This window comes from Geotrypetes seraphini, chromosome 1 (genome assembly GCF_902459505.1).
Source record: "Geotrypetes seraphini chromosome 1, aGeoSer1.1, whole genome shotgun sequence".
NCBI lineage: Eukaryota > Metazoa > Chordata > Amphibia > Gymnophiona > Dermophiidae > Geotrypetes > Geotrypetes seraphini.
Window position 1 is genome coordinate 259,028,978 of NC_047084.1, and position 12,826 is coordinate 259,041,803.

Here is a 12,826-nt window from a genome sequence, read left to right on the forward strand (position 1 = left end):
CAGATTTGGGTCGGGCTATTCTTCTGGTCAGGATTTTTAAAATAGCCATGTTTTTAGGAATTTGCAAAATAGAGCATATGTGGGAGCAGTGCAGATCTCTACTGGTAGTGTGTTACACATTTTTGCAACTTTTTAGCGAAAGGAGTTGTTATATTTTATTTCTTTCTGAGATGGGAAGGATAGTCTTAGGTGGCTTGTGTTGCATTGGTTGTTTTGTCTTCCAAGTAGTTCTGTGTATCTAAGAAGTTTTCAGGAGACTCTCTGTGTAGGATCTTGAAAGCTAGGCAGCATATTTTGAATTTGATTTGTTTGTTGAAAGGAAGCCAATGTAGTTCAGTTGTTAGTGGTGTGGCGGGATCAAACCTCAATCTGTAGAATATGAGTCGTGCTGCTCTATTCTGTATTAGTTGCAGTCTTTTCTTTTGTTTCTTTGGTAGGCCTGTGAGGAGTGCATTTCTATAGTCTAGTATTGATAATACTGTTGATTGGATGAGTATCCTGTAGGCTCCCCTGGTTTGGCTGAGATAAGTATCATCCTCTAAGGATTTCATATTCTAATTCAAATGCAATTGAGAGATTTAATATTACTATAAAGGATTAATCTAAAAAGTAGAAAAGAAATAAAAAAAGTTAAAAAATTTTTATAAAATCAAAGACAGCCAATGATGAAGCACCACATGATACTTCCTGCGATTTAAAGGAAACTTTTTGCGGTGGAGTGGTGGGGCTGAGGCGTCTTGATAAATACTATATTCGTTGCAAAGATTGAGGAAAGATCCAGACCACATACAATATTGGGGATTGAAGGTTATCGGTGTTGGCTGGATGAAGATAATTATTAAGGCCAATATTAATAGGTACATATATTTCTTAGACACTTCCGTTACAAGTGATTTCTATTCTAGCAATCAGTCTATAATTGGCTGCTTGGGATGTGTCTAAGTTGGATCCTTTTGGGATGGGATGGATTTAAAATATACGTAGACTACATTATAGGATTCATCATCAAGCCATTTGGAACATTAAACTAAAACCAAGAAAAATGAATGATTTAGAATAATAATGGACAGGGTTATATACTAAAGGCTCCTTTTACAAAGGTGCGCTAGCGGTTTTAGCGCGCGCTAGCCGCTACCGCCTCCTTTTAAGCAGGTGGTCATTTTCATGCGCACTAAGCACACGTAAATGCTTAACACTTTTTAGTAGATATACATCATAGTTGTATATGTTGTGTAAAGGAGTGAAGTTAACACTTGCATTGTTATCTTATGCTTATTCAGAGTGGTTATCCTGAAAACTGGATTGGTTGGGGGTCTTAGAGAAGCATTATTTTATTTTTGTTTATTTATTTTATTTTAAAAATTTATATTCTGCATATCCTGCAATTCTATGCGGAGTACAATAAAACATCCAAATGAAAAATAACAAATTACAGCCTTCTCATTAGAGGTACCTTAAGCTTTCCTCATTGAACTCATTGTCAGAAATATTGTTCTATTCAGTTTCCCAAAGAATAATTCTGTACTTCCTATTTGTCTAGAAAAAACTTCCAGTCCTATTACTCGGACACTCCGCTGATCTACGGCCTGGAGAATTTGTGGTGGCAATTGGGAGTCCTTTTGCACTGCAGAACACTGTGACGACAGGCATAGTCAGCACTGCACAGAGAGATGGAAAAGAACTTGGCTTGAGAGACTCAGATATGGACTACGTTCAAACCGATGCAATTATAAATGTAAGTGATTATAATTTTTAAAAAATGAATTCACGAAATGGGTGTTGCTCAAGATATTTATGACTACAGTTATAGTAATAACTGGTTTGCTAGCCAAATAAGTCAGTATGCAATAATGTCTGGTTATTCTCCCATAATAACGTCATTGTAGAGTTGTCTGTGAAGTACTGTGGATTCCTTGCTTTTTGACTTTCTCTAGCTCATATTGAACTCACATGGAATTCCTTTTCGGTCGCCAGTTATATCATCATCCGTTTCCTGACTGAATTCCCTACAGTTTTGGTCTACCCCATTTTAAATCATAAATTACACTTTTGTAAAAACTCAAAGCCTTGCTTTAATTATTGGCTTTATTTACATTATGGAGAAAGCAGTAGTGGAATCCCACTGCAGAAGAATAATTGTTAGATGGTAAGGCATTTTTAATTGCTAGGGGGATATTATTTGTGAATAACCTTGATAAATTTAGGAAAGTGAGATTAAGTAATATTTTAATAGTACATTTTTTTCCCTAATAAGCAAGCACTGCTTGGAATTGCAACATCCTGCTACCATCATGCTGTATGAGGGGCCTCTGAAAAGTTCTCAGCCCAACCAACAAAGCTAGGGCAATCTCCATTGAGGGCTATACACTTAGTCCAACAATTTTCCACTTTCTTCGTTCCATTTTTTTTTTTAAATTCTGTATTGATTTTCCAAATATTAACAGTGCAATACACAAGTATATAAACATATAATAAATCAAGAAAAGCACATTCATTTTACAGACTTACATGAGCAACCATTTTATCCCACCCACCTACCCAATGATTAATCAATAAAAACACAAATACATAGATTATTTCAATAACCTTTCCCTATTTAAAATAGTAATTTAATCCCACCCACAGATATTCCAATAGAGAAATCCAAGTATCAATCCTTATGGCTAAACTCCAAGATTCAAATTGGCAAGTCTGGGATCTTCTGGAAGCAATGGATGCAGGCAGGTATATGTACACTAGATGATGTTTTATCAAATGGGAAAATGCTTGATTTTTCACGACTGCAACAATCATTCAGTATTTTAAAGTCTCAAAATTATAAGTGGTTGTAGTTGAAGCAAGCCATTCAGAAGGGGTTCCCTGATTGGCAAAATCTAAAAAATAATTATAGCTTGCAGACCTCCCGGTGGTATAAATTAATATCTGAATTCTTGAATAAAAATCCAAAATCTAGTCTTAGAGACATTTGGAGCATTGAGATAAAGCAGTATATTTCTGCATCTCAATGGCCACGAATTTGGACTTGGAGGATGAGATGTACAGCGTCAGCATCTATGAGACAAACATGGTTTTTCTTGTTACATAGATCTTTTTGGACCCCCTATTAGGTTACAAAAGTTAGACAGTTCAAAATCTAATAGATGCTGGCACTGTCATCTAGACATTGGGACACTGGACCATCCATTGTTCTATTGTCCTTTGATACTTAACTTTTGGAAGTCAATATGGGGACAGATTAATATCATACTGGAAACATCAATTCCATTGACATATGAGGTAGTCATATGTGGAACATTATTTCATATTAAGCCCCCCATGGACCGCTATAAATGCCGGTTTTTCCTAATTATGACTGGAATAGCCATGCAGATGGTAACTCATAATTGGAAAAATTATGATTGCCTCAATTTTCCTTTTTGGTGGGCGAATTTATGCTCAAGCTATAGGTATGAGAAAATGAATGCTGACATGTTGGGGCATAACAATTTATTTAAACTGGTTTGGGGCCTGTTGACATCTTTTATTACTTCATTATAGTTGTCTTTTGCCTTTAATTTTTGTTTATTTCCACACACATCCAGGGAAAAAAGTGGAAAATCACTGGACTAAGTGTAAAGCCCTTGATGTTCTCTGCCTCAGTTTTGCTGGTTGGGCTGAGAACTTTTCAACGGCCCCTCATATATTTGGGAATAAGGTGCCTTTCCTCCATTTTCTGTGTGTATAAAGGTAATATATTCAGGGGCCCTTTTAGTAAAATTTAGCTTGTTTTAATTGATATTAGCATGTGCTACATATTGCATATTTTATTTTATAACCATGGACCTCATGGCACTTAGCCCACACTAATGTCCATTAGCATACCTTAAGCTTTAATAAAAGGGTGCCTTAATGTAGTGTTTCTCAACTTCTTCAAACCAAGTACCCCCTAAGTCTAACAAATATCAACTGAGTACCCCCACCTCCATAATAATATTACTAATTGTAATGCAGTTTCTTTCATTCATGTTTCATATACACACAATATACCGTATTTTTATCCCAGGACAAGCAGGCAGGTATTCTCACTAGTGGGTGATGTCATCAGACAGAGCCCCGGTACGGACGTCTCACAAGCACGTGTTGCTTGTAGAAACTTAAAGTTTCTAGATGCCCGCACCGCGCATGCGCCGGTGCCTTCCTACCCGGAGATCCGGGCGTGTCTCCTCAGTTCTTTCTTTTCCGCGGAGCTGAGAAGTTCAACTTCATCATGCGCTAGCTGAATTCAGTTAAATTTGCCTTCCTTGTCCGCGTTTTCGCTTTCTTTTAATTACAGTTAACAGTTCTTTTCTTTTCGTAAAAAAAAAAAAAAAAAAAAAAAGAAGATTATTTCCTCCGGCGGGTCGAACGGGCCGGCCACGTGGCTCAGGCCCACTGGCTTCGACCTCGCGGCGGAGATTTTCCGGCCTATGTCCCGGCCAATCACCGGTTTTAAAAAGTGCAGCAAGTGCCAACGCGCGATTTCACTCACGGACCCTCACTGGCGCTGTTTGCAGTGTTTGGGCCCTGACCACATTCCGAAATCGTGCAGGCCTTGCTCTACCCTTACGGCACGCTCATTCAAGCGGCGTTGCCTATTGTGGGAATCGATGTTCAAGATGGACGCAGCTAAGGATCCCTCAGCCTCCACTTCATCCGATACCTCCCCGGTTCGGGCAAAACCGGCATCGACCCCTCCTGCATCGAGCGTGGTGAAACCGGCATCGCTCGCCCCCGACACCATCCACGAGCTCGACGTCGGTGCCTGCCCCGGTCTCCTCGGTTCAGGTACCTCTTCCTTCCACAGTGCCACCAATGGTCATCAAAGTGCCGAAAGCTACTAAGCAGAAGCACTCGGCCTCGAAGGAGCGCGATGTCCGTGCAGGAGGACCCCCTTTCGGTGCGGATCCCTCCTTATCGGCTTCGCTACGGTCCGTGCTGGAAGCTCAATTCGTTGAGCTCATGCAGACCATCGGACCCGGGCTCATCGCTGCCATACAGGGTGACCTCCCGGTACCGATCCAAAGGGGCGGTCCGCCCCCTCCCCCTCCCCCACACCGTTCGACCTCGACAACCGACGAGGACGAACGGGGGAGGGCGGCGATGCCCACGCGGCAAGCCTCGCTTACCGATATGCCACCATTAGAACCCATTACGCCTCCGCGCCAACATGGGACCAGACCTCCGATCGATACTCGAAGCCCTGGGCATAGTCAGGAAGAGTTCTTCCGTACTCCTTACCAGACTTGGGTAGCATCGCAAGAACCCGCATCGCAAACCCAGTTACGATCCACCGCTTCCAGCCCTATCCACTTGGGGGCCTCGGGAGACCATGCGATGCACAGACGATCCCGATCCCCGTCCCGCCACCGAGACGGGCACCGATCGAGACACTCATCCTGGCACTCCTCACGCCATTCGGAGGTGTCACCGCAGAAAAAACTGCAACGTAGGGGATACTCCTCATCAGAGGTGTCCCCTCCGAGGCCGGAGTACGAGGAGACACCGGTGCCCGATTCTCCTTGTCACTCCCCGATGTCCACGGACCTGGAGGCCTCATCATCCTCCAGCCCGTCCCACAGACCGACGCTGGCGGAACAATTGTCCTTCTCATCATTCCTCCGACAAATGGCGGATGATCTGGATGTGACCCTTGACACGGGCTCCAGATACTCCAAAGAGTATCTGGACACCATGCATTTACCTAACCCTCCAACGGAGTCGCTTCGGCTCCCCTTGCACAAATTACTGGACCAGACCTTCATGCAGTGCTTCGAAACGCCGTATTCCATACCGGCGATCCCCAGCAAACTCGATGCTCGATACCGCATCGTGCACCATAAAGGGTTCGAGGGCCCTCAACTCTCCCACCAATCCCTACTGGTCGAGTCCTCCCTTAAACGCTCTCACCCCTCCCAGGTCTACGCCTCTGTACCGCCGGGCCGAGAGGGGAGAACGATGGACAAATTTGGTAGAAAATTCTACCAAAACTCCATGATGGCGTCACGGGTGCTAAACTACAACTTCTTTTTCTCTTCCTATCTGGAGTTCTTCTTGCCGGTGCTCCGCAAGTTCACTCCGTTCATAGACAACCAAGCTCGATTCGAGTTCGAGGAAGTGGTAGCCTCCCTCTCCCAATTACGCCTCCAGCTGATGCAATCCTCCTTCGATGCATTCGAACTCTTGGCACGCGCCGCCGCAAGCGCGGTAGCCATGCGTCGCCTGGCATGGCTCCGTACTATCGATATGGATCCCAACCTACAGGACAGACTCGCCAACGTACCATGCGCTGGAGCTGACCTGTTCGATGAGTCTATCGAAACTGTTACCAAGAAGCTGTCGGATCATGAAAAATCCTTTCAATCCATCCTACGGCCCAAACCCAAACCTCAACAGTCCCGACCTTCCAGGCCACCCCTGATTTACCAGCGGCGTTACATGCCCAGACAAACGCCTGCTGCGAGACAGCCTGCGAAGAGACAACCTCCCCAGAAGTCTCAGCAAAAACTTCAGCCACCGGCTGTACCTAAGGCTCCCCAGCCCTTTTGACGCCCCTCCCGGGAGCATAACCTCGGCTTCTCCCATAGGGGGCCGCCTCCATCTTTTTTACCACCGATGGGAGGCCATAACCACGGACCTATGGGTCCTCTCCATCATAAGAGAAGGATACTCTCTTCAATTCCACCGGGTCCCCCCGGACCATCCTCCAAGAGAGTATCCTTCAAGCTCGACGCAGACCGCCCTTCTTCTTCAGGAAGTCCAAACCTTACTTCAGCTTCGGGCTGTCGAGCCGGTCCCGTCAGACCAATTGAACCGAGGGTTTTACTCCCGGTACTTCCTCGTCCCGAAGAAAACGGGCGACCTGCGACCCATTTTAGACCTTCGGGCCCTCAACAAGTTCCTGGTCAAAGAGAAGTTCCGCATGTTGACTTTGGCTTCTCTATACCCCCTCCTCGAGCAGAACGACTGGTTATGCTCCCTGGATCTCAAGGAGGCCTACACTCACATCCCCATTCACCCGGCCTCCCGAAAGTTCCTCAGATTTCGGGTGGGAAATCTGCACCTACAGTATCGAGTGCTACCATTCGGCCTATCTTCGTCCCCCAGAGTCTTCACAAAGTGCCTGGTGGTAGTGGCCGCAGCACTCCGGGACAGGGGTCTACAGGTGTTTCCATACCTCGACGACTGGCTCATCAAGGCCCCGTCAGCCCCAGAGGTCACTTCGGCGGCCTTGGCTACAACCTACTTCCTCCAGAACTTAGGCTTCGAGATCAACTTCTCCAAGTCTCATCTACAACCCACCCAGTCCCTCCCCTTCATCGGAGCGGTCCTGGACACCACCCGACTCCGAGCATTCCTGCCCCGGCAACGCATGGAGTCTCTTCTTCATCTCTGCCAGTCGGTGGCTACTCGCCAAACCCTACCGGCGAGACAACTGATGGTGCTCCTGGGCCATATGGCCTCCACAGTACACGTGACACCCTTTGCCAGACTCCACCTCAGGATCCCCCAGTGGACCCTGGCATCACAGTGGAATCAGACATTCGATCCACTGTCCAAACGCATCGTAGTCACACCTGCTCTTCGGCAGTCTCTACTTTGGTGGATGACCTCTTCGAATCTATCCAGAGGTTTGCTGATGCACTCTCCCCCCCATCAGAAAGTTCTCACAACCGATTCGTCGAATTACGCATGGGGGGCCCACCTGGAGGGTCTCCGCACCCAAGGATTCTGGACCAGTGCGGAAAGACTACACCAAATCAATCTATTGGAACTCAGAGCCATCTTCAATGCGCTCCAAGCTTTCCAACACCGACTCCACGACATGGTAATCCTCATTCGCACAGACAATCAGGCTGCCATGTATTATATCAACAAGCAAGGAGGCACGGGCTCCTTTGCCAGGAAGCTCTACGAGTCTGGGACTGGGCGGTGCGCCACAACGCCCTACTCAGAGCAGTATACATCCAGGGGGAGAACAACGTCCTAGCAGACAAACTAAGCCGTCTGCAACAACCGCACGAATGGACTCTCCATTCCAACCCCCTTCACCAAATCTTCACGCAATGGGGGACGCCTCAGATAGACCTCTTTGCGGCTCCCCACAACGCCAAACTGCCTCAGTTTTGCTCCAGGATCTACACTCCTCATCGCCTCGAGGCAGATGCTTTTCTACTGAACTGGGGGAAACGATTTCTATATGCGTTCCCACCATTCCCGCTGATCCAGAAGACTCTGGTCAAGCTGAAACTCGAACGGGCCACCATGATTCTAATAGCTCCTCGGTGGCCCAGACAACCTTGGTTCTCCCTCCTACTTCAACTCAGCAGCAGGGAACCAGTACCACTTCCAGTGTTTCCTTCACTACTTACTCAACATCAAGGATCACTACTTCATCCCAACCTGCAGTCTCTCCACCTGACAGCTTGGTTCCTCTCAACGTAACCCCTCACCAATTCTCACAAGAAGTGAGGGAGGTCTTGGAAGCTTCCAGGAAGCCCGCCACTCGACAATGCTACTCCCAGAAATGGACCAGATTCTCCTCATGGTGCGTTTCTAAGTCAAAGGAACCTCAGCGAGCTTCCTTATCCTCCGTGCTGGACTATCTCCTACACCTATCTCAATCTGGGCTCAAGTCCACATCCATACGAGTCCACCTGAGCGCTATTGCGGCGTTCCACCAGCCTCTACAAGGGAAACCCCTCTCGGCCCATCCGGTGGTCGCCAGATTTATGAAAGGACTCTTCCATGTTAACCCTCCTCTCAAACCACCCCCAGTAGTTTGGGACCTCAATGTAGTCCTTTCCCACCTCATGAAGCCCCCGTTTGAACCACTCAACAGGGCCCCTCTGAAATATCTCACCTGGAAAGTGCTTTTCCTTGTAGCCCTTACGTCCGCTCGCAGAGTCAGCGAACTCCAGGCATTGATGGCGGACCCACCATTCACAGTATTCCACCATGACAAGGTGGTCCTCCGCACTCACCCGAAATTCCTGCCTAAGGTGGTCTCCGAATTTCATCTCAAACAATCCATTGTACTTCCAGTATTCTTCCCTAAGCCTCATTCTCACCACGGAGAATCGGCCCTTCACACCCTAGACTGCAAATGTGCCTTGGCCTTCTACCTGGATCGCACCAAGCCACACAGAACCACTCCTCAACTTTTTGTCTCCTTCGATCCTAACAAGTTGGGAAGACCTGTATCAAAGCGCACCATCTCTAATTGGATGGCGGCTTGTATCTCTTTCTGCTATGCCCAGGCTGGATTATCACTTCCTTGTAAGGTCACAGCCCATAAGGTCAGAGCAATGGCAGCCTCAGTAGCATTCCTCAGATCAACACCAATCGAGGAAATTTGCAAGGCTGCCACCTGGTCCTCGGTTCACACATTCACCTCACATTATTGTCTGGATACCCTCTCCAGACGGGATGGACAGTTTGGCCAAACAGTATTGAAAAATTTATTCTCTTAAGTCGCCAACTCCCCCTCCATCCCACTGAGGTTAGCTTGGAGGTCACCCACTAGTGAGAATACCTGCCTGCTTGTCCTGGGATAAAGCAATGTTACTTACCGTAACAGTTGTTATCCAGGGACAGCAGGCAGCTATTCTCACGTCCCACCCACCTCCCCTGGGTTGGCTTCTCAGGCTAGCTACCTGAACTGAGGAGACACGCCCGGATCTCCGGGTAGGAAGGCACCGGCGCATGCGCGGTGCGGGCATCTAGAAACTTTAAGTTTCTACAAGCAACACGTGCTTGTGAGACGTCCGTACCGGGGCTCTGTCTGATGACATCACCCACTAGTGAGAATAGCTGCCTGCTGTCCCTGGATAACAACTGTTACGGTAAGTAACATTGCTTTCCGCTCCATAAGACTCACCTGACTATAAGACGCACCCTAGATTTAGAGTAGGAAAACAAGAAAAAAACATTCTGAACCAAATTGTGTACTAATATATATCAGGCTCTGCACCCAGCCCCCCTCACTCCCTGCCAGGCTCTGCAACCAACCCCACACTCCTAGCCAGGCTCTGCACCCTTTCCCCCCTTCCCTGCCAGGCTGTCCCCCCAACCCTCCCAAACCCCATACACCCCAAATATGCGAAAACTCTATTACCCCCATCAGGGACCTGGACTCTTATGGTCCCCGAGGAAGAACCACCCTCCACCCCCCTCCCAACTGGCACTCACGGCAGCCATTTTGATGATGGCTTTGCACGAGGCAGGAGCATAGGAAGATCGCTTCTGCCCCGCATCACCACCACTGCCACAAGGTAAGGTCCGGGGATGCAGGAAGGAGGAGGGGGTGGGTCACAACTGGCCCAAAAAATGATTTGCGATTTTTCCCTATTCGAGGGCTGGCTCTGCTGAGCTGGCCATCCACTGATATTCAACAGCTCTTAACCAGGTTCTGAACAACCATGCAGTCCAGTTAGTGTCAGAGTGGTCCTGGAGCCAATAGTCAGAACTTTACTGGTTAATGGTTATACACATTTCACTAACCAGCTAAGTGAATAAAGTTAGGCTCTCATAGCTTTACCCACCAAGCTAACCACACACCAGTCAGAATATTGGCTGATGACCAGCTAATTTCTGGGTGACTGCACATACTGGGGCCTGGACTTGGCCTGACATTGATTATCCAAAGAAAATTCAGCTCTCTGCTGTCTTTCCTTTTTTAAAAAAAAATTTGAACTCAGTTGTGCTATTGCAATTAGTTTGTGAGTCCCGCAGTTTTAGGTCCTTTGTGTAAAAATATGGCCTTAGAGGTAGAGAATGACACAGGAACAAATTTGTCCCCATCCCCGCAGGAATTCAATTTCCCCGTCCCCATGGATTTTGTTGCTGTCCTTGTCCCTACCCCATTCCTGTAAGCTCTGCCTTAACTGCACAAGCCTCAAACACTTATGATTTTAAAGTGTTTGAGGCTTGTGCAGACGAGGACTGAGCTTTCAGGAATGGGGCAAGGACAGGAAAGTAATTCATGGGGATGGGACAGGAAAATGAGCTCCTGCAGGGACGGTGAAAATTTGTCCCTGTGTCATTCTCTACTTACAGGTCAGAGAGCTAGATGATGTATATAAAAGGTCTGTTTCATGATAGCGCATGCTCGGATAAAGCTTCTCAGTTTCTTCAAAGAAATATCCCTTACAATCTTGATTTATGATCTTGCAAGAAAATGTATTTCTTAAAATAAGAAACTATTAACATTATAAATGTTGTTTTTTTGTGTTTTCTGCTTACAGTATGGAAACTCTGGAGGTCCCTTAGTTAATTTGGTAAGTGCCATTTACATTATTACAAATTCCCCAGACTGAAAGAATATAAATAAAAGGTCAGTAGTCAAAGTGATTTAACCAGACAGAAGAGGCATCTGCCTGAGTAAATTACCTGAGTGGTACTCTCCACTGATATTCAGTAGCATTTAATTGGAGAGTGGAGCTCAATATCGGCACTAAGGCATAGACAATGTAGGCACCTAACTTACCTCTTCCCCTTTTATTAAACCGCGATAGCTGTTATTACCACAGGGAGCTGTGCTGAATGCTCTGCGCTGCTCCTGACGATCATAGAGTTCCTATGAGCGTCGTGAGCAGCACGGAGCATTCAGTGCGGCTCCCTGCGCTAATAACCGCTATCGCGGTTTAGTAAAAGGGGTGTTAATTATTCACATAGGCTTAATTGGCACCGTTAATTGAAAATCACAATTAGATAGCGATAAAAAAACAATTAAATGGTAAGCACCTCATTTGGTAGGCACCTACAACTTCCAGGTAGACGCCTAGGCCGAGGTGCCTGCCAAGACCTGGTTAGGGGTGGATCATGGGCAGATATCGGGCGTGTTTTGCATGTAGGCACCTAAATTGGACTTAGGCAGCTGTATTTAGGCCGAGAACACCCTGGCAAAAATAGGGCGAGCCTAAGGTTTTTGACGCCTCAGTCCAATTTAGGTGCCTCTAGGTGCGATTCTATAAATGGCACCTAACTCATTGACAACCGTTATGCATTACGTTACTCAGCGCCTACGTTTTAGGTGTCATTTATAGAATTGGGGCCTAAGCGCCCAAGCCAAAACCAGCTAGTCAGTGGGCGGTCCAGGAGCAGGGTTGACACTTAACTGGTTAAGTGCCGATATTCAGTCCTTAACTGGTTAAGTTTGTCAGCCTTATTGGACCGCAAAGATGGGACTGTTTTTAATATCAGTATTTAAATGATTATGTGTCGGCTGACCACATATATCTGGATATTCAGTGACGGCACCTGGACCTGGCCCAGCATTGAATATCCGGGCATAAAACCAGCGGCAGTGAAAAAATTTCCAACTGTTGCTGCCTAGTATTTACCTCAATGTAGAGAATAACACAGGGACAAATTTGTCTTTGTCCCCACATGAACTCAATTTCCCTGTCCCATCCCCGCAAATTTTGTCGCTGTCGCTGCCCCTGCCCCATTCCTGTAAGTTCTGCCTTTGAGGTTTGTGCAGATGAGGACAGAACTTGCAGGAATGGGACAGGGAGAAGAAAAGAACTCACTGGAATGGGAAAATGAGTTTCCACGGGGACGGGGAAAAATTTGTCCTGTGTCATTCTCTACTGAGTTTTCATAGATTTATTCAGTGCAATTTCTATCCACTTCTGTCTGTGAAGAAGGTCTATAATGTATATCACATCAGTGTACATACGATGCTCATTTCCTCTTTTCAGATTAGCGTGCTAAACGCTAATGTGTCCATAAAATATAATGGAGGTAGCAGTGAATGAAAGTGCTCACCTGGCACTAATCCTGAGACAAATAAGAGCCTATACAGACT

General features: G+C 46.5%; 1 protein-coding gene across 1 annotated transcript in view; it reads left to right on the forward strand.

Annotated features, from left to right (window-relative positions):
* HTRA3 (HtrA serine peptidase 3) overlaps positions 1-12,826 on the forward strand; it is a 99,348-nt gene that overhangs the window by 38,984 nt on the left and 47,538 nt on the right. Inside the window, exons 4-5 of the mRNA XM_033950097.1 lie at positions 1,541-1,735; positions 11,262-11,294. Coding sequence (XP_033805988.1) covers positions 1,541-1,735; positions 11,262-11,294 — 228 coding nt within the window. The remainder of the gene's footprint in view (positions 1-1,540; positions 1,736-11,261; positions 11,295-12,826) is intronic.